Source organism: Blennius ocellaris, assembly GCF_963422515.1.
Source record: "Blennius ocellaris genome assembly, chromosome: 22".
In the NCBI taxonomy this organism is placed as follows: domain Eukaryota; kingdom Metazoa; phylum Chordata; class Actinopteri; order Blenniiformes; family Blenniidae; genus Blennius; species Blennius ocellaris.
Genome location: NC_137671.1, coordinates 14922557 through 14945326, shown reverse-complemented (window position 1 = coordinate 14945326; position 22770 = coordinate 14922557). Strand labels below are relative to the sequence as shown.

The 22770-nt window shown below is 42.2% G+C and overlaps 1 protein-coding gene across 2 annotated transcripts in view; it reads left to right on the top strand.

Annotated features, from left to right (window-relative positions):
- Positions 1 to 22770, top strand: part of lin7a (lin-7 homolog A (C. elegans)) — a 46929-nt gene that overhangs the window by 16911 nt on the left and 7248 nt on the right. For both annotated transcript variants that reach the window (XM_080517969.1, XM_080517970.1), the window contains exons 2-3: positions 1703 to 1821; positions 12637 to 12708. In XM_080517969.1, the coding sequence (XP_080374095.1) occupies positions 1703 to 1821; positions 12637 to 12708 (191 nt within the window). The remainder of the gene's footprint in view (positions 1 to 1702; positions 1822 to 12636; positions 12709 to 22770) is intronic.

The following is a 22770-nucleotide window of genomic DNA, read 5'->3' as shown; positions in this document are numbered from 1 at the left end:
ACTTTGCAAGACAGAAGTGGTATTACTTGGTCCAGTAATACCTAGTACTGTAATTCTACTTAAGTAAGGTAACCAACTATTTCTTCGTTGTTGCTTGACACCTCTATAACCACAACACCACCATGCAGAAGCTGATAAATAATGAAAATAATCATTAGTTCCAGACCGAATAAAGAAGTTTCTGCAATAACAGCTCTCACTGCCAGAGCTTAAGGTGAAACAGGAGCGAAGTAAAATGTGGAGTGTAAAACTGCAGCATTCTTTGTGTGGTCTCTGGACACACAAGCTGAATTAAACATGTTATTGACCCACTATTTCAAGTCCAGTGATCGAGCACCAGATCGCTTCCCACTTCTTCCATTATGTATCTCTATTCAGGCTGCCAGTTTCAGAGGACACGAAATTAATCAGCCGCACTGGCGAACTCATTCAGTGCAAGTTAATTAGGAGAGGAGAGCTCAGAAGACCCCGGAGTCACAGCCTCTAACTGAAGGCTTACGGTTTAGTGTAAATGCTTTGTAATACCCGCCAGGTGCCAGCTCTTTCCATGGAGGGTTACCTGTGAACAAATGAGTCCCGAGCTTTACTTGTCCTTTTGTGTCAATCTGAGCCAATGCAAACGACCCATACAAGGGTCTATCTCCCATCCGAGTCTATTTCAATTATCCCACCTATTGATTGGCTGGAGTGTGTTTGTCGTGTTAACACAATCGAATGGTCCCGTCCCCCCGTTCGCTCAGAGACACTCGTGTCCGCACGAGTCACAGCGATCTTTTTTTTCTCTCCGCCGTTCTTAAAACAATTTCCATCCACATGCAAACCGATGTTGTACGTATGCCAGGCCTTTCGGTGGCGACGTAACTCTGCCACAGAAATACGCCAAAACTGGAGAAGAAGACCGGGAGAAAACTCCTGCTCATCTTCACGTTTAAGAAATCCAACATCTGGCCTTATTAAACCGACGAGCATCAGTAGCTTCTGCAGCTGCAGTTGTCTCTCCACATGTCAAAGCCAAGGTGGCGTTTTCAAATTTCCTCACTCTGGAACCTGTTTTTGTTCTTTTAATTGTTTTCGGGCTCCTAAAACGCCATGCTGTGTGGATGATCGGACAAAAATGATACGGTTACACGAGACAGCGTTGTCAGGCCCTCAACAATTGAACAAAGTGAAATCGGCACAATTTTTATGCCGTTTTGAGTTTCCACTTTCATGACTACTACGTCTTAATGCAATCTGAACTTTTCTGAAACACTGTTACTGCGTATGCGCACGACGGCCATAGTGAAAAATTGTCGTGCACATACAATGTTTCCTCCGTGGTGACATATTCTCCATATAGTCCATATTCTCCTGGGACTTGGTAGTTTTATTTTGACAGTCACCGTAATAACAATCCAACTTGGTCGTCTGTCCACTGGAATGTCTGTGTTTTCCCATTGTTAATGTCTATTATGTATTGTTCTCTGCTGCATGTGTGTGTGGTTTCATTACAAAAACAACCGACGGCATCAACTCGTGGCCTGCTGTGCTCACTCCATTATATCCAGTATTTCTGTGTAAACTGACGTAATTTTCAAAATGTTGTATTAAACGTGAATCCTTTCTGGAACAAAAATGCCAAAACAAAGTGTTTTCAGTAGAAACAGTCGTGTAAACGGGCTCTTATATGTACTCTCCCTGACTCTCTCTCCTCCTCCCCCAGATGTTGCCAGGGCGATCGAGCTGCTGGAGAAGCTGCAGGAGTCCGGAGACGTTCCCGGCCACAAGCTGCAGTCTCTGAAAAAGGTGCTCCAGAGCGAGTTCTGCACAGCCATCAGAGAGGTGAGTCAGCCGCTGGTGCATGAACGCCGCCATGACTTTTGATTCTGTTTCCATCTATGACACATGTTTTTTTTTATTAGCACATTTCTCACACTACACCTCCACGCAGTGTGGTTTTCGCCTCACTCTCCCAATCAATCATTGTGCCGTGTACCGTGATGATTTTATTCCTCGGGGCCTCGATTGGAGAAGAAACTGTTCCTTCACCTGCTCAGTTGTTATTGAGATTATTCATCCCACATTCATGTTGTTCCATCTTATTTCAATCCATCAAAAAAAAAATGATTTTATGACAACATGTAGTAGATAGAAAAATAGGCCGAGTATAAAAATGAATAAGAGCACAACAAAAATACAATCTTGAGCTTTTTTGCTTTCGTCTGTTGAGGCAAATAGGTTTTACAACATACCTTTGATATGCTGCCGACGGAAGAACGGTGTTGAAAAGAAAAATACTTATGAACGACCTCAAGGCAGAATAAACCTCTTTGAACTAAAAAGATGATCTTTTGGATTTCACGAATTCAAAAAAATGCAAAAACGAAGAGGAAAAACCAAATGAAAGGAACAAAGATGGTTCCTCTGGAATGATTTTACTGAGGAAAGACATGAAATACAACTAAGACGAGAACATGAGAGAGGAACAAAAACAGATGAAAAACAAACAAAGAAACTTCTTATATGGACATTGTGTTCAAACGTTGCCCTGTAAACATGAAACTTTTCTGAACAATGGTGCGTTTTAACTTGAAACTTCGGCATGTCAACAGGATCTTAAACTTTAAAAAGTGTTTATTACTCTAAAAATGGCCCAATGATGTATTTTAGCATTAAAAAATTGCTGCCATGTCGTGCTTTGAAACAGTAATAAAGTGGGCGAGTACTCCTCTCAGTCATTGTTGTGCTTCATCAATCAACAAATGACGGCGGCGTAATGAAAATGTCACAGCTTATTGCTCCGTCTTATTACCGCCAGAGCAGAACGGCGAAACTCGGAGGCAGAGCGAATTTTTCCACTGCATGAAAAATTCACACAAAGTATTCAAATGATCACATTATGAGCGTTTCATTAAGTTGAAGGTTTGATGGGCTCGTTACACTGAATTTTAATTAAGCGAATCACTGTTTGAGATAGGTTTTAATCACATTTTACAGGGTCCAAGTAAAGCGTGAATCGTAAAACAGGAGTTCCTGTGTGTTTTGTTAAAACGTGTTTAATCTCGATCACGCTCCTGAAATCCACCCAGCGATTCATCATCCAAACGCCATTCGTCAGGAGGTCGTGGGGGGGGTTGCACAGACTGATAATGGCAAATCTGGTGTATTTAGTGTCCTGTCTGTTGTGATATACTGTAGCATTACCCAGTGACAGGAATTTGTTAAGCAAGCAGCAGTGTGAAGAGCAGAGGAATAGATGACAGATGCCTCCGCGGCCTCTGTGCTGCAAGTTAATTGTAAACAAAGTGAACAAGCAAATTTGTTCTGGAATGAAAGACAATTAGTGGACTCGATAAGTAAGCTGGGGATAGGCTTTGTTTTTCAAAGGGAATTGAGTTGTAAATTAAAAAGACACTTTATGAAATATTACTGCTATGGCGGAAAGAATAACCTTTAGAAGTTTGGAAGTATCTATTTCTTTTAGTATGTAGTTATATTTTAGGGGAGCTTGATAAAAAATATTGGTAGTTTCACCAAATTAGAAAGTGAATTGTTGGTTGGAGTCTCTTTAGAAGTCTGTGGAAAGCGCTCCCTGAACTCAAAATCATCTGAGATGGAAACATTTATCAGTTCTGGAAGCTGATTTGAAGAAAGTTGAATTTTCCATTGTCGATTGAGATTGAATGTCGAGTTTTGTTGACGATGTCGGAGCAAATGGTCGCCATGTAGGAGTCCCGCTTTCAGTCAGCACCAAATGGTGTTTGTTCTTCTTGACAAATAGAACAACAGAATGACAGATACATTCATAGTCACAGTATCAAATGAATGGGGCTGAGGTCTTTCAGTTTCTACCTATATTCACCGTTAAACCCAGACTTTCAGCCTCGTTAGAATGACTCAGGCCGACAGATTTCTGTAAAACCATTCATGCAAGTGAAGCACAGAACCTGCCGCCACCTCCTTCCACAGAGTCCAGTTTCTCTGTGCACTGACCAGCTCGGGGGAGTCTGGCACATCCTGGCACCAACTGCCCGTCTGGCAACTGGCTGCCTGAACTCAGTGCCAGTCGCTGGAGTGCAAAGGCTGTCTTCTTCCAAAAAGCTCTCAGTGGGGCCTCGGCAATGGCAACGGCTATTCGTCCTTTGTCAAGAGCAAAGATGCACGCCACTTCAGCCACAAAGAGCGAGCTAAACACAGTCACCAGGGAAACCACGGGAGGTGCTGTGGGATTAGTGAGGATGACGCTCGTTTTTAGTCGATTACAGGTTTGTGAAAGGATTCAACAGCCTCTCCCCGCACTGCTGAGCCAGCTGGAGGACCCTCCGTAATTGCTGATTGTTACACACTGTGGATTATTAATGTTATTATGGAGAGCATTAAAGCAGCGGTCTTGCGGTGGAATATTGCAGATCTGAACAGCTGCGTCCTGTAGTGATCGGTTTGTTTAGAAAACACAGTCAGGTTGGATTTTATGGCCTTTGTTTGGGTTTTTGAAAGGAGAAAAAAGACACTTGAACTGCCTATAAATCTACACAAAGAGTAATGTTCTCAAGTTTGAGTGCCATCCATCTAAATGAGCTGGAAATGTGTGTGGGAGTTCAGCCTCTTTTCCATTATTTACATTCAGTGTACACATTACTGCTAGCTATTTATTAAAATGTTGTTTTTTTCCATGTTTTTCCTGCAGAGAGTAAATGTTTATTCAGTAGAATTAGCAGAGAATTAAAAATGGACTCAAATTACACTCAATTATGATCAACTGCAACACATTTGGAGCTCAGAAAGCCTTTAAATGAGCATTTTAAACTGCAACACGCCCATTTTTTCTGGTTTGATTTTTTTCGCCTTGACTGCAGGAAGAATAAATCAGCAACTCCGAAAAATTGCCCAACATGATAGCATGGCACAGACAACAAATGCTGATCATGATGGAATACCCTGCAAATGTGCAATTGCTGAAAACTCACAACATAATGGCTGTGATTTATATAGTGTCCCTATCCATCATTTAAAAAGACACTAGATGCCAAAGGTTTGTGGGTGGGGGCATCACAAAAGAAAAAAAACATAATGACTATCATCATCTGGTTCGCCAATCTTTCTGATATTACTGCCGCAGTGTGTTATTTTCAAAAAGTGTTGCCTATAAAATCCTCTTGACCGAAGCTAAAGTAAAAAAATATATATATTTGGATTTTAACACTGAAGGTACCTCGGAAAGAGAAGTCAAACTTCCAAACATCTTTAAATGCCATAACGCCTTATTGATACTCCATGCATGAATGATTCGTCAAGGCTATGCTGCCACAACTCACCTCCACACAGCCTCTACGTCAATGATCGGCACTGCGGGTCCAAATAGCATTGGTGGTTAAGTTGTTGTGTTGGTGTTGTGTAAACGGGGCCTAACGCTCCTTAAATCCTCTGAATCCTCCCCTGAATAGTAACATCTCATGCTACATCTTTAACATAACGTCTGGGAGGCTTTCATGCAAGAAAATAAAAACGTATTTCAGTCAGGAGACTTGATTGGAGGTTTGTCACCCAGAGCAGTTAAAGGACTCGTCTCGCCGAAAGCCTTTAACTCTTCTCTGTATAATCAGTCTGCTAATTCATTCTGACTGCAGCCCCGTCCCGTTCCTGTACATCCATCTATCAGAGCTAACTGCTCCGGGTTCGGAGAGCCATAAAACGCAGGTTAAACTCCAAGTTCGACCCTCCCGTTGTTCCGTTTGATCAGTCTCACCTTTGCGACATTTAATTATCACAGTGACCTTTCTCCCTCGGCGTAAGTCTCATGTAATCTGTGATATGATTGCTTCCCCTCACACACATACGTGATGTAGTTCATTTCACAGTCTGGTGAGCCAGCTCAAAGGCCCGGCTGGGTGGAAGTGCTAATCTGCTCTATAGAGTATAAACTCTACTCTTAAGTCCACCTCCGAACTTCCTCCACGTCCTCGTCGATAAAACTCACAAAGCATGAATCAGGCCCTCTTAAGGATGACGAGCCGGCTGTCGATATGAAGAATGGATGGCAGGGAAAAGAGCCAGGATCAGCAGTGCCGGGCCAAATGACAAAGAGCCTGATGAGCTGGTTGCTTTTCTCTGCCGCGTTCATCAGTGGTGGAAGTTGGTGTGTGTGTGTGTGTGTGTGTGTTGGGGGGGGGGGGGGGGGTTCCCGCGTTGGTCTTACTGCAGCACTGCGAATGAGTTGTCAGGGTCAATCAGCGTCGCAAATGGGAAAGGAAGGACACAAGACGAGCTAACCAGCTGGAAATGATGGGGGGGGGGGGGGGGGGGGTTTGCAGTTTATTGGGTTAGAAAGTCCCACATGAGAGGAGAGCAGGCCGGAGCGATCTAGTCTTTCATCTGCTTTAGAAATTACAGTTGATTTTCTACTCCGCCAGAGATTGACCCCCATGTTCGCTACCAGCAGGTGGGAGATCGGTGTTGATGCCGTCGCGTCACGTCGAAATGAATATTGTTCAGAGCCGCTCTTTGTCCTCTCCCAGCATCGTTAACCAGACGAAGGCCCCGTTTACACGCCAAGGTTTTGACGGGAAAACGCAACACTTTCATCCCATTTGGATGGTCCGTTCACGTGGCAATATTGCTCGGATCCACTGAAAACGCAACTTTGTAAGCACTTTTTGAAAATGCTCTGGCTCCGTCACCGTGGAAACAAAGGAAATACTTGGGGTCCCTTTTCTCGTTGGCGGTGAGAATGCTGCTATTGTGCATCACGGCTGTAGTAAATAGTTCTTCTTTACATGCACGAGAAGATGAACAATAACAAACATGGCGGCGGCCAGAGACTCACCATTAATACAATCCAATTGGTCATCTGTCTGTGTTCTTACTATTGCTAATGTTTAACGTATTGATCTCTGCACAAATGTGCGTGGTTTCATTGCAAAAAACACACAACATCACCCACCCGTGGCCCAACATGCCGACTACATTGTTTTCAGTGATCCTGACGTTGCCGTGGAGTAAATGTGAAACAAAAACGCAAACATTACACGTTTTAACTTTAAATGTAGTGTGAGCCGGGCCTTGTCCCTGATGTCCCTGTTCTCCCCATCCCCCATCCCTCGCTCTCCTCTCAGCAGAAGAAACACGACGCCATGGTTACAAGCAGTATCTCATCACTCCCCCCCCCCCCCCCCCCCCCCCCCCCCGTAGGCATCGCGCTCACTATTTGCAGACCTGTGCTGGTATTTTTGGTTCGGTTTCACCATTAAAACCAGAAATCTGTGCGGTGAGTGAAGCCGGAGTGGAGGGAGAGTGCATGAGAGAAGAGGAGAGGCATTTTTATTTATGTTTTTTGGAAAGCACAGTGATTACATGCTTGCAAAGAGAAAGGGAAAAAAAAGAATGGAATTGAAAAGATGCCTGCAGGACAACTGGCCTTTTAAGAGCAAAGTGCAGCCACCACAACAGGAGACTGACATTCAGAAACACACGGCTGTTTGCTCCATGTTATGAGGCTCTGCGGGCCAATGCATTCAGGTTAAATGTGCACACACACACACACATACACACACACGGAGCCTTTTCGCCCTGCAACAGCCCTTAAAATCAATACAAAATTACAATTCATTGACATGAGAGCAATCAAGAGACTAGTGGCCGAAGGATCGTCTTCAGTTTGACTGTCTCTCAGCAATGTTTTCATTGTTTTCTGGCCTGAAGCTTTTGCTTATTTGGCTCTTGCATCGAAGAGCGTCTCATTCAAGCGAAAGGAGAGAGTGAATGACTTTGTGGTGAATCTCGCCAGAATAATTCAGTTTGAGAAGAAACAGGAGGGAAAAGACTGTCTCTGATAGATCTGCATGCCCTTTTCAAAACAGAGAAAATCATGTAAAAGCTGTCCGAAATTTATAGAACCATCATCCATCCATCATTCCGTCCACCTGAGGGGGCTGAAGCCAATCCCAGCTGACCTCAGGCGAAGGCAGGGAAAGGTCAGGGGCCCGTCGGGGGGCAGAAGCAGAGAGGCAGACACGCACCAGCAACTTCTGAGCGACGGATTCATCTCAAAGACGTGTTTTCTGGACTGTGGGAGTAAAACTGAATTACTTCAAGAGAATCAACACACGCTCAGGGAGAACATGCAAACTCTACTGTGAGGAAAGTGTGTTTACAATATACGTTTCAATAAACAAACAAACAACAGCACCCACTAGTGGCCCAACATGGTAACTACATCGCATTTTAAAAACATCAATCTTTTGGCGGCATGGCTTGGTTGCTAGGTCAGTCATCTCCCAGTCGGAAGGTTGCAGGTTTGATTGCCATCTCCACGTGCCGAAGTGTCCTTGAGCAAGACGCTGAACCCCAAGTTGCTCCGAATGGAGTGACAGGGTCTTGCATGGCTGCAGCCTCCATGTATGTGTGAATGTGTGTGATGGATGGGTGAATGTGATTAACAATGTAAAGTGCTTTGGAACAGTTGAAAGTCCGTGATGTGTCTTCACCTGAAACATTGTCGTGTAAACGGAGCTTTGATAAAGCAAATCTTTCAAATTTGCCAAGCGCTAATTGTAAAAAAAGCATAAAGCATGTGACAACTTTTGCTAAATCTGAAAAAGAAGAAAGTCGCTCCATTGCGTAGACGTGGTACACATCATTTCTAAGGTTTTGTACGACACCTGTGTCTTTTAAATGATTTCGCCTTTGTTACCTGCTGCACACTGCACTTTTGTTTTACCAAATCGCTACCTGCCGTTTGTGTAATTCGCAGCTTTGAATGCAATCCCATTTTCTTTCAAATGCACTAGTGAGTCACCCTGCGAGGGGCCGGGGAGTTTCCATGTTTCTCGCTGTCTTTACCTTCGTGCTCACCGCCGCGCTGCTCGCCGTCACGGAGCAGATATTAGATGTTGCTTAAGCTCCGGCTGTAACACCCTTGCCATGTTTGAGTAAAGCCATTACTAAACATTTACACAACACAGAGCAGAGTTTGAAAGCCCAAAAGGCATTACATTCGCAGATAAATGAAGCCAGCATTGTTAAGAGATTCCACGTCTGGGAAGAGTGCTGAGAGGGAGAAGCAGTCGCAGGCGGAATAAATTGCTGTAATTAGCATTTACAGAAGCAACGGATAAACGAGAGGCATTGGGGAAAGGAAGGCAAAGAAGGTCTTCTATGGCATTTACAAAGCTGTGCTCGGTCTAAAAAGGTGCACCTTGGGTAAAAGGTGTCGTCTGGGAGTTGAGTGCGTTCGGACTGCAGCCTCATCGCACCGAAAAGCTCCGTCGCCGTAAATCTGCTCAGGAAGTGCCAGAATGTGGAGCGCAGCTTTCAAGTCCATGAGCAAATAAGTCGACTGAAACTCAGAGATAATGTTGTTCCACAGCTCCGAGGCGAGGAAAAATCTGAAGGTTCAGACTCGACAGGTGTTTCTGAGGCCTTTTGTTTGAGGCTTCATCGATTCAAATTCATGTCTGTGCCACAATATCGAAAACTCAGTGATTCCCAACCTTTTTCTTGAACATAAGCGTCATTATCTTTCTTAATAAAGATCTTATCAAAATCTTTATTTCCATAAAATGTATCACTTCTGCAGAGAGAATAATGCCCATATCCATCACACCAAATTCTATATATTTACAAACCAACTGGAATTTGTGGCAGTTAAACTGTTTTGCTAACTGATGTCACCTTCAGAAACCTGCTTCTTGGGTTTCTGGGATATCAAAGGTGGCGTTGCGGCAGCTCAGTGAAAATATCCACATTTGACCAATTCAGCCCGATAAAAAAGGCAGAGTTTTTCACAGAAATAGTATTCAAGCCACAAAAATAGTCTTGAATGCTGTATCTTAGTATCTTGTAAAGAATGAAACATTGAATTTGTGACATGAATGGAATATACGCTGGCTCACCTATTTTTTGAGACAGAAAAATGTTTTATATTCCTTAAACCAGGGGTGTCAAGCACATTGGCTACATTCGGCCCAATTTACCCGGGAGTGGGCTAGGCTGGTAAAATATGGCCATTACAAGCCTTAAATTCAACCTTTAAAGTTTTTCTTTGTTGCAGTGCAGAGAATATGTGATGGAAATGTCACAAAACCAAAGAATACTGACTGAATCTGACTACAATCTCAACGTTAAGCCAATTTTAATGAAACTTTTGGCAGGAAAATACAGTGAAATATCCAAAATGTTGTTGCATTGGAGCGTCTTGCGGGCCGAACACCCCCCCCCTTCCCACCACCACCATCACCACCACCACCATCACCACCATCCCCGGTTGAGAATCACTGCTCTTCATCACAGAGGAGAGTTTGTCTTGCTCTGAGCCGCGGGCTGAGGGTAGAGTTGTTCAGTACCGGCCACAGACGAACAGCCAAATCTAAATGTGTTTGCTAATCGAACTGATCGGATCTGACCTGTAATACATCATTTCCATCGAGCCAGTAGCTCCAGCTCATGGAGGGGGGGAAAAAAACAGAACAAAAACCTGAGTTTTTGTCATCAGCTCATACATCTCAATGATTTCCAACCCGTATCTCCTCCCTCCTGTTGTAACATTCATTATTTCCCTGCAGCGCGAGATGAGATATCTGACTCCACTCTGTCATGTGGTTTCTAGATATGCCTGAAATACGGCTGGTCTGGATGCGTCTAAAGTCTGAAAGCTGCACTGCATTAGTGTGACGGAAGAATAGAGCTGCATTTCAACTCTTTTAAATGAAGAGAATGTTGTTCATCATTTAAGCAGCTGGATCAATAAAGTCTTTCTTTCTTTCTTTCTTTCTTTCTTGGGCATTTACGTGACACAAAAGTCACATGACGTCTCTGTGTAAATGGTGGAACCGCTGCTACTGTGCCTGCTGTCGATGGACAGTAACAATAATGGTGGCCTTCAGAGCATGCTAACTCCGTCGCTCAATTTCTGTGCCGTTTCCATGAAAACGAATATTGTTTGAAAACATTTCCACGTAAACATGAACAGGTTTTCTCTGTTAAGCCTCCAGGCCATTGTTTATGTTCATAGCATATTGTTGTCTGCATGCAAGTTGTGTGTGGTTTCATTGCCAAAACAAACAACAGCACCCATGAGTGGCCCAACATTCTGAAACGAAAATGAAAAAAATTATGCATTTTCACTTTGGTATAAACAAAGCTTAAATTATTCAGCATTTCATTATTCGTTTTCTTGGAGCGCCTCTGAAAAAAGGCTGTGGACCCGAAATTCTGATGTCTGAATAAACGCCGAACTACTAGAACCCAGTTTCTTCATTTCAGTAGAAAAAAACTAAATTCTCCATTGAGATTTGCTGAAAAACTTGTGCTCTGATGCCTTTCAAAGGGGTGTGAACAGCTGACGAACATATTTTTTCCAAGAATGATGCTCAGTTCTTAATTTGCAAATCTACTGAAATATCAGGGGGTTTTTTCCACCCAATTTTTTTTAACACCTTGCATGAAATCCTTTTAAAGTACAGCACAAAGACTCTAAAAACACACAAATCAGAGATTTTTGTGTCTGCGCTCTCACAGAAAAGTCTTTAAATTACTGCGATGAAGATGTTTCAGCGTGCAAATCCTTGAATATTCCACACAGTGAAATGCCAGGCCTTGATGTAATGTAGCTGTTTTCAGCAGGGTGTGCGCACCTTCCTCGCCGTTTCCTTTGAGTAATAGAAGCACAGTCCGATCCTGACTGGATAAGGAGTCGAGCGAGTCTGCAGAACAGGCAGTAATACAGCAAAGACACGGCTCTGCTGTCCGTCCGTGTGAAGAAGTGTTTGGCGAAGCAGACGGAATCGCTGGCGACGGCTGACCTTTCCAGTAAAATGTGGCTGTTAAGGAGACCTTCCAGCGCCACTCGTTCAGAGAGCAGAAGAGAGGACGAGGTCGTGTTGTACCACTCTGAATACTTAACCCAGGAGCAATCAGAGGTGGCGGCTCGGGGGGGTTTTCACGTGTCTGTACTGCAATGATGTTGAATATTGGAATAATGACGCGATAAATCGTAACACGTTTGTGGATGATGTTGATCTCTTGGTGTTTGGAGATTTGTTCTTAATAACAGTCTTTCTCTTGCCTCTTATTTACACCGGCTACGACTTTTGGATGCTGATTTTTCCTCAGTTTTTGCTCTTGGAGCTCATGAGAAAAGAGAACACACAGAAGACATGGAGTAATGAAACCACACAAACACACAGCAGAGAACAAAACACTTGAAACGTTAACATGGCAGAACATTCGCAAAGTTACATTTTTGCATGTAAATATCATGACAACAATAAACATGCAATACCCTGCCCAGTTTCTTCCTCTTTTCTTTTCAAAATCTAATCTGTGCAGATTGACTCTGTACTTATTTTCTGTCTACATTTGAAGGTAATTTTTTTAATTCAAATTATTCAAAGGAATTTCCTTGTGTAAGGGACACATTCGAAGAAACAAAGTAGACTCAGAGAACAACTCCAAACCTGCATTTTTTAACTTTTACTCAGAGGTGGAAGGTTTTTGTACTTAATTTCTATAAAACGTACTTTTCACAAATGTGACAACAAGGATGTTACCCTTATAATAACTAATTCATGTGGTTGAATGCTGTGCGATGATAATATTATTATCCGATGAAAGGAACCTGGAGGTGTAATCAAACCGCCCGTCTCTCTTCTTTTCTTTCAGGTGTATCAGTACATGCATGAAACAATCACGGTGAATGGCTGTCCGGAGTACCAGGCCAGAGCCACCGCCAAGGTAAGATCTGCAATGAAATCCTCCGACTTAATAAGTGCAAACTGTAACTGACGGCCGTGGAATAACCTGGTAATCACATTACAGAGTAACAGTAACTTCTTCTGGACCAAGCACGATAAAATCAAGTGTCCTCATTATGTGTAAAGAGTCCTAAAGTCTGAAGGGAGGATTCAGCACACAATCAGTCATTTAACACCTTTAACCTTTAAAAAAGAATGACTGGCACATTTGTAGCTTTATAATAATTCACCTTTAAATGAAATGTAGGAGGAGAACGACTCGTCCACATCACTCAGTTAAACTTTGTAAACTCAAGTAAGTGAGGACGGTTCACATTGTAGAATTCAAAGCACTTTATACAATAAATATGTGCGTGTTATGTGTTTCTAAATATTTCATGTGAATCTGAAGGTGTTATTTTCTCAGTGGATTTACCTTTAAGTTTGTGCCGGTCAGGCTAAACCAGTGCCAGTGCTACAACCAGGAGCTCGTCAACACATATACAGATCTTCAGATGTTCATAACAGTAATTTCCAATTTGAAAAACGTTATAATTTGTGTAAAAAAAAAAAAAAAAGTTAGAAATGAGTTCACAGAAACAGTTTGACTGAAAGTCTTGTGTTGTTTGATCGCTGAGCACCAGAGGAGGAAAACGAAGCACCAGAGGTCAGATAAAGTCGTAATCTATACACGGATCACGTTACGATTTCCCCGAAGAGAAAGTGGCATTACAGCTGTGAATGAGCTAAATGTTTGTCTCCTCTCATCCTCATTTCAACAATCATCTGTTACCTCATGCTTTCATCGGCGTCGCAAATCTCCTCTCACTCCCTCCAACGCCGTCTCAGATTTATCCCATTTGCAACCACTCCATTCTATTTTTTCTTAATTTGGCACAGCTATAAGATGGATATGTTTTTTTTCCTCTATGAACACAGATGTCACTTGAAGAAAAACTACCTTCCCGAACGAGGCGATGATAAAAGAACATTTGTTTAGCTGCTGTCACATTTCACTGTGTTATAGATTTGCTGTTTTGTTCTACATTTTGGCGCTGATAAAGATAGATTTCTATAATTCCAGGCTTTGATGCGTGATTACATTTCACTGCTCGTAACAAATCTTCTCCGTGTCTGTTTGTTGGAGGCTGTAGTTGAATGATAGTTCAGGTTTTTTACGTGTCTCTCCGGTTTCCGCTGGCAAGAGTATTGCTCATGTGTGTGATATCACAGAGATGGGTAAGATCCGAAAATAGAGACATCAAACTTTTTGTTCATATATGGTCATTAAGATACCAATTAGAACCGTCCAATCACAGACCAGCACAACACCATCTGATATTGAAAGTTATTTTGGAAAACAGGGGCAGAAACTCTCACTTTTTGCATAATTTTTTATAATAATTATTTTCATAATTTCCACCATTACAAAAACAAAACAATTTTTAGTTGTTGCATTGTTACTAAAACACTCAGATCTGATTCTAATTTTAACATGTGCCAGCTCTGTGTTATCACTTCTGATTTGTCACGCTTTTTTTATATTTGTCATATTCTTCTTCAAAATGGACTTGTTCAATTAAATAGGATTGATAAATGCTTTTTTAAATTCTCGTTTTCTGGCATTTGCACAGACATTTTTACCCCAAACGTGCATACAAACACATAATTTGCATTACATGTGAATTCACAGTTTGGTACATACAATTTGTTGAGTCATGCATGCATGTGAATATTAATCAATACACTTTATTTTGAAAGAGGACATTTGTAAGGAAAATGTAGCAGCATGTTCTCTGTGCTCATCTTGTATTTTTGCCGCCTGCTGTGTAGGAGGATGTTTTCCTCAGACGATTTTAGTCTTGATTTCTCTGAATCTCAAAGTATGTGGGTTATTCAGCTTTGTGCGTTTGTTTATCGTTGATAATACTTAACAGATAGTATTGTTGCCTTCATTTAGTTCAAAGTAAATAATTACCATATTTTCTGGATTCACTGTTTGTTGTTTGGCTGGCCATGATACTTAGAAGATGCGACTTGTATTTCAATATACACCAGTAAATACCACCTGGGAAGATATACAAGATTGTACGAGATTCAATTCGCAAAGTAAATTTCTGTATAAATTACATATTACATTGTGGTAGTGGTGTTTAGAAAAGGATTGTACGGAAAACTTGTGAGATTTTTCTGATTCAGAGACGTTTCTCAGCTATAAGTGATGTATTGTGTGTAATTTTGCTCAGTGTGAGACTTTTCATTAGAGTTCAAGGGATTTGCATTGGATGTTTTTTCCGAAAATCAAAAGAGTAAAAAAAGAAGGGAAAGAAAGAATCAAATCGTCTTCAATGACACACCGGAGGTTGGATTTCAAGAGGTGCCCTGCGAAGGGCTAAGCAGGACTTCACACCGTCGGCTCACCTTCAAAGGACGCGTGAAAGAAAAGAGTGAGAAAAGGTTTTTCATGATTTAGTTTGTGGAAGATGAGATTTGAAGAGATCAGCTAAAGGCTGGTTCAGCGTCCAGCTGAGTCCACTCCTCCTCCGCTCCTCGCTTAGCGTGGGCGGCGGACGTGGACGTGGACGTGGACGTGGACGTGGACGTGCACGGGAACGGATGACAGAAACAAAGCAGAGTGTGTTTTTATGTGAACAGAAAGATGGGAACGATTCCTCTTCCTTTGTGCGGCCTTGTCTTATAAATTGCAATTCAACGTGTGAGCGAAGCAACGGAGAGTTAAATGAGGACATTGATGCGATTCTCACACAGTTAAATATACTGCTAAAAGCTGGGACGTAATTAGCTCGAATTAGCATAATGATGCTAAGCACCTATCTTCGCAAAACACACACATTTTAACACTTAGGAAACCTTCTAATTAGATGGGTACGCATTGCTCATTTGGTATGCATATAAACAGGAATGTGGAAAGAAATCTGCATGGTATATTTCAAGGGGGTAATGTGCATCTTATCTAACTACAATAAAGGAAAAGTTGAAGTATTTACCGTTGATGTGTATATTCCAGCATTATAGCTAATGTTAGCGTTGACTGTGGCGAACTGTGAGGTGGCGAACATCTACGTTTTCTGTCATTCAGAGCCGAGGCGAAGCTCCCAGGACAGCATGACCTGCCACCTCATCAAGTGCTTCAATTATCATGTAATTGAACAATTAAAAGGTTTATTTCCACTCAGCGGTCCCAGTAATGAAGCAACTGGCAGGCTTCTTTTTATCATGTTGATGTGGCCAACAGTTTTTACTCTTGGTTCTGTCGTGGTTTGCTCAGAGGACTGATAATGACACCAGTGGGTGGAACAGGAGCCCGTTGTATCGGAAAAACTAAACAAAAAGCCCAAAAGACAAAGGCGCTGTCAACACCATGAAACCGGTTAATCTAAATGTGCTGTTTTTGGCCTGTCATCCACATGAGGTGGTGTTTTAGAAACGTGAAAAGAGGTTGGTTTTTTTTTTTTAACACGGGTCCCAGAGTAGGGAAATTTTAAAACCCCGGCTCGTGCCATCCAACCCCTGGGGTGTGGACGGCAAAGTCATCAAAGACGATCATCTGTGGAAAAAAGATGAATAATTGCCCCCCTCTTGCCCACCGCAGTCCGTGATGTCATCAAATAACCACAACAATCAGGGACTACAAGCTCCGGTGGAGCTGCAGAAGCTACTGATGCTAGCAGCAGGAATAGTGCCGCTATAGAACTAGAGTTATATAGAGGTTTATGAGCAGGAATCTACTTCTACTGCTTTGCCTTCTTCTGTGTTTTTGGTGTGTTTGGTGAGTCACAGCACCCTAAAGGCCTGGCATGTGTACTGCATGCCCTGAAGCCTCGTCTTGAGCCATGTTCAGAGTGACGTGTGGTCAGAATTATTTGGGTGAAGGCTGGGGAGAAAGAATTTGTTTTTTTTCGTTGTATGGATGTACCCTAAAAATCCCCAAAACACAAAAACCCAGAGATCACAGAAAGAAACGCAGAAACACAGGATGAACCAACAACCATAACATACAAAAGACGCCCAAAATAAACCAAAGCCACCAGATAAAGACACACTTTTGTATCAGGATCTGTGTTAATGTTTTGTGAATGCTAGCAGGTCTCTAGGATCATCAGGTGAGAACTTCCATCGAGCTTCTCGTTTGACAAGTTGATCGGTATCATCTGGTTTCATAGAAAAATAGATTTATGTATCATCTGCACAACAAAGGAAGTTAATAGAGTATTTCCTGATAACATTCCCTCCAGAAAGCACATCGAATGTGAAAAGTACAGGACCTAAGACACAACCTTGCGGAACTCCATGTTTAACTCTTGTCTGAGCTGAAGAGTCATTAACATGATTGAAGTGGAATCTAATAAATATGATCGAAACCAGTTTAGTGCTTTACCTTAAATCCTGATATGTTCCAGTCTCTGTAGCACAATGTTATGATTAATTTCAATGTGTATAAGTAAAAAACATCATAACACTGTTTCGATTTTAGAAGAGGCGCTGGAGGGTTCTTGGTTTTGTATAGTGCTAAATGTGAGCACCACCCGTTTGGCTTCACTGGCTTAGTAAAACGTGGATCACAGAGACGGTCCTCAACTTTTAATGGATTCAATCTGAATCCATATTCTTGATATAAAATCTGCAACAAAGGACGTAAAATCACTTCGCAGTCACTTCCACATTTGCAATCACCAAAGATAATCGTATTGATCTTGTTTTAATGCTCCTGAAAATATCCAGTCGATCCTCAAAGGGGGTCTTATTGACTGATCTGGAAAAAGAGCCTTTTCTTTAAGGCTTTGCGTAACGTCTATTCACTCCACAAAATAAGTTGTCACAGTTAAGCTTGAAGGTTCTGATTTAAGCTTTAAAACTCTCTCCTTGCCCCCGAACTGTGAAAAGTCACCACTTCTAAATCGGTATTAAATTTGCACACGCGCTGCATGGGCAATTAAGCACGCGGCTAATGATCTGAACTGGCTTGGCTGGAGGGATACTGCCAAGCAGGAGTGCCAGATATTTTTTAAAAGCCACTCCCTGCAGAGATATATCCACTCAGCAGCATTTGCCTTCGATCATTCTCACTTATATTTCGGGGGTAGGAATAGACGTGCATGCTGCAGCAGAGGTACTCAAATCCAAGTCCCTATGCTATGAAAACTGTGATGAAACATGTGAAATATGTGACAACTCCTTGGCGTCTGGAGCGCTGAAGTTGTGGAAACTTATAATTTCCCAGCTTTCCATATTTTGGTTCCACCTGAATAACTTGAGTCGATATGATTGCTTCATTAATTTAATTAATTCAACTTTGATTTCCAGCCCGAGGCCTTTATTACTGATCTTAATAGAGGCAGGAACTATCACAGCATTGAGAAAAAACAAAGCTGTGAGGCTGGTAGGAAGTGACTGTGGATATGTTCTGTTGTACTTATACAGTGTGGAGCCTCTACTATGTATCCTGGAGCAAGTTTTTCATTTATAATGCCTCCTGTGTGTGTGTGTGTGTGAGTGTGTGTGTGAGGGGCCGGCCATCTGCCAGATTGTTTTTTTGCTCACAGAAACCCAGATAAAGTTGTGAAGGTCGAAGCGCTGTGAGGCCTGAGAGGCGACGGCGTGCATGCTGAGGAGCTGCCTGTTCAATTCATGGATGAACAGAGAGAGAGAGAGAGAGAGAGAGAAGACCGAGGAGATTTAGAACCCGTTTGCACAACTTCTCAAGTGAAAACGCATCATTTCTGCATTTTTGTTTCAGAAGACTTTCTTGTTTACATAGAAACGTTCTGAAAACAATCTGGTTAACATGTTGAGCCACTAGTGGGAGCTGTTGTTTGATGATGTAATAAGACCACATGAACACAGAGATCAATACGTTCTAAACATTAACAACGGGAGGACACGGACATTCTGGTGGACAGACGACCAAGTTGGATTGTTATTACAGTGACTGTCAACTATAAAACTACCAAGTCCAGGAGAATATGGACAGGGAGTCATGGCACGATGAGCTATTTTCAAAAAGTTGCATTTTCAGTGACTCAGACCTCCATTATCGTAACAACAGACCCCTGGAATGCTACAAAAGTTTAGCATTTTCACTTAAAATCATCTTGTCAATGAAGCCTTAAGGACCTGATGAAAAGAGGACTGTGCAAAACACCCATATCTCTTTTCGCGACATAAACATGTGCAATATACGTATCACCAAAGGCCGATTTAACTGCAATAGTCTTCTCTGCCATGCATTGTGCATTCACCCAAATCCATTATGATTTCCATTCCAAATTAGATCTAAATATGAAAGAAAAATGCAGTTCATCGGGATCAATTTGAAGAAACTGCACGATTAGCTGGCAGAGACACAATATTCATGAGGACGACAAATTAAAAAGGAGCTTTTCAATAATCTGCACATTAAAGCAGGACCTGATCACAGCAGGAACTTCCACCATCTCCTCCTGTGACACATTGAGGCTCTTTTTCCTCAGGTGAATAATTGATCAGGCAAAAAATGTAATGATGCTGCAGAGTCTACCTCCTGTAGATTAAGTTTGATCATTTTTTTTGTTCACATAAGTGCATTATCACAGCATATTAGGAGTTAGGTTTATATACAGTATATATTGCGGAACAACTACCAAACTGTGATGAAGAATGTTTCCATGCATTGCGCATCATGGTTTTGGGCAGAAATTGGTGTTTTGGGTGTCAATCCAAAGATTCTGTGTGTCAAAAATGTCCAACTGCACCCCTAAACTGTGCACCTGAAATAGATTCTGTTATCCTCTTATTAGTTTTTAATGGAATATTGAATCTTATATAGCTCAGTCTCAAGATCTTAGTATGTCACAAGTCACACATAATTAAATTGTTAGGGGAACAAGCATGATTGTCAATACTTGTATCAAAATCACCATTTTTCACAACAAACAAATACTAAAACAAATGTTTTATTCTTCAATGAAAAATATTAATTATGTACAGAGATCCAAATGTGTCAACATTTTGGAAATAAAAATTATAAGCCTATATAATGAAAGCCTATATAATTATAAGCCTATATCATTGTAAGCCGCTACTTTTTTCCCATGCTTTGAACCCTGTTGCTTATATAATGACGCGCTAATTTATGGATTTTTACGGGTCAATGGTGTTCAAGCTGCCAGATTCTACTTCTGCATGAAGACACATGCTGTTTTGAGCCTCTGATTGTCTAAAACGTGCCCTAAAAGTGAAATTTCTGCTCTTCGTGACGTCATTTTGTGCTGCTACCTGTGGTCCAGCGGCTAATGCCGTGAATGATGCGTTCAGGTGCATCGTGTAAACCCGCCCTGCTGGACTCCGTGGCTGAGGAATCTTCCTCCTCAGAATCACAATCAGCAAATAACTGATAAAATACTTTATCAACAGAGATAAAACCCTCTGTGATTGTGTATCTCTCTCTCTCTCTCTCTCTCTCTCTCTCTCTCTCTGTGTGCAGGAATTTCCAGCACTTTGAAAGGCTTAATAATCCAGAAAATATGGTAGATAGATCGTAGGTCCATAGAATTAGTAGCACCTGTGTGGATTCTGCAGATTTAATTCTTCAGCATCTTGGAAAGGAAATTCCTCCTCTCTGCCTCAGCATTTGAACGCACCATGATGAGTCAGAGAATTACGAACCAATCAGGGGCTGCCTTTCAAACCGTATAGCCCACATGGCATGAATTGACTAATCACATTGCTCGTTACTGGGCGTAATACAAAACCAGAAGTCAGTTGTGAAAACAATATGGATTTAGACAAAATTAGACAAGTAGTGACGGACATTATACACATGTTTTAGACGGCTTTCAGCAACACATCTGCTTTTCTTTTGGCCGTCTTTTCCGAAAATCCAAATTACATCTGGACGACTCACTGCCTAAAACCATGTTGTGCATACAACCAAATCCAAAATGGTATTTCATTTATGAAAGAAAACTGCAGCACCTGGTATGTGTGTGGTTTCATTACAAAAACAACCAACAGCGCCAACTTGTGGCCTGGCATGTTAGCTCATCATTAGCATTTGAAAAAAAAAAACATTGTTTTCGAAACTTGTCTGAAACGAAGATACAAATACGATGTATTTTCACTTGCAATGCCGTGTGAACAGGACCTTCAGTGACATCAAGTGCAAATAGTAGTCAAATGTTGGCCAATTGAAGTAAAACAGACGATGCAATTAAGTCCACAAACAAAAGTCGTGGGGAGCCAATTGAGGAAGTGGCTTTCAACAAGATAATGGCTGAAGGCTGAGCCGAATTACACTTCATTTTCAGAAACAATGTAAACAGATTCAAGGGTTTTCAGGAGTAATAAATCATGTTATTGTAATAAATCCATCAGCATTAACTCCCAGTATTTTGTGCGATCGAGCAGATTTTTCCTCAATTTTCCATGTTCATAAATGTAGTTTGTGCTAAATGCAAAATGTTATATTTTGCATGTCTGTCAGTTTAAAGCCTCTGTACATATATTTAGTAGATGAGCTTCAACATGTGTGTGCATGCATTATCACGTTTGCACCTGTTTTTATGCGCTCAAGCCTTCGGTAGATCATTCCCGTTGTGCAGCAGACGAGAATAAACGTGGATCTGAGGTTCATATTGGATAGGGAAGAGGGAGAGGAGCTGACGATGCTGCCTGGAGGCAGCGTCAAAAACCTCAAAGTCCACGAGCTCCACTGCCGCTGAGAATTCCAATCCACATCTGGGGAAAACCTCTGACAGACCCCCCCCCCCCCCCCCCCATCCCCTCCTCCACCCACCTCCTCCACCCCACACGAATGATGCTGAGTTGACGGAGAGCAGCACCTGTGGCAGTGCATGCGAGGATCAGCGGGCACAGAGGGCATCTCCCCCTCTGTTCCTCTGCCATTAGCTTTCCCAGGCTCTTGGCTAACGAGCTCCCGGGTTTCTTTGTCGGCGGGGCAAAGAGCTTGGCTGGCGGTTCAAAAGAAACCCCACAGAGCGGCGAGCAAACTCCCAGCAGCTGCTGCCGACGCCGAGGGCCAAAGTCGTCTCGCTGCTCCTGCAGCGTGAACTCGGACATATTAATCCGCGCGCTTAGAAACTTGGGAGAACTTCTCATGTGGATTCTAAATCCCAAAAGCCTGACTAAATCCTGACGCTTTGTCATGGCCGTCCTCATTGAAATGAGAAGGTGCAGGCGAGGGTGGAGGAGGGGGTGGGGGTGGGGGTGTGGGGGGGCAGGATTCACACCACGGCTGCAGTCACTCTGGAATACATCGTGTACTTTCACATGCTACGAGCACCACGGACTGCACCGACTGTAATCATGATACCATCGGAGTCTGCTTTGGTGTTCTGCTGCAGTCCCACCAGACGGAGACAATCTTCCCTCTCAAGCACATCGCTCAGGTGCTCAGAGTGAGAAGCACGCTTTGTTTCTGGCTAAGATATAAAAGGAAAATCAAAACAACACTGTTCGAAAATGCTTGTAGAACCCGAGGCTGTTTGAAAATCCACCCCTCTCCACTATTTGCAGTCTCCATATCACTAACCAAACAAGACTGAGGCTTCTGTTAAAGTTGATTCAACCTTGTGGGTCATTTTTTTTACTTGTACTTTTTTCTGAGATTATTGTGTGCCAGCCAAGGTGGGAGCAATCCCTGGAGGAAAGAGTGTACTCGCCATTTTTGCCTTCTTTTAAAGAAGCCCAGAAATGCCTTGTTTTGTGTGAGAAGACTAGTGAAAAAATTTTGAAAATGTTTGCTCATTGTCATACAGTTAGCAATACTTAATTCATAAACAATGCACACATTTTCAAACATAGTACACATTTTTGCACAATCTGGGAGAATCAATGTTCAATATTTATGAGGCTAAACGCAGCAGGGTGATGGAATAAGGCATATTTGATGACAAGACCACAACCCTGCTGGTCTGAAACATGTAAAACCCTCTTGTTTGCTTATACTGTCACTCATTTGGATATTTTTAGTTGATCACACACAAAATCCATGCAAACGTAAAGTGCTCTCTATTACATGAACACACTACATAGGATCTGACTG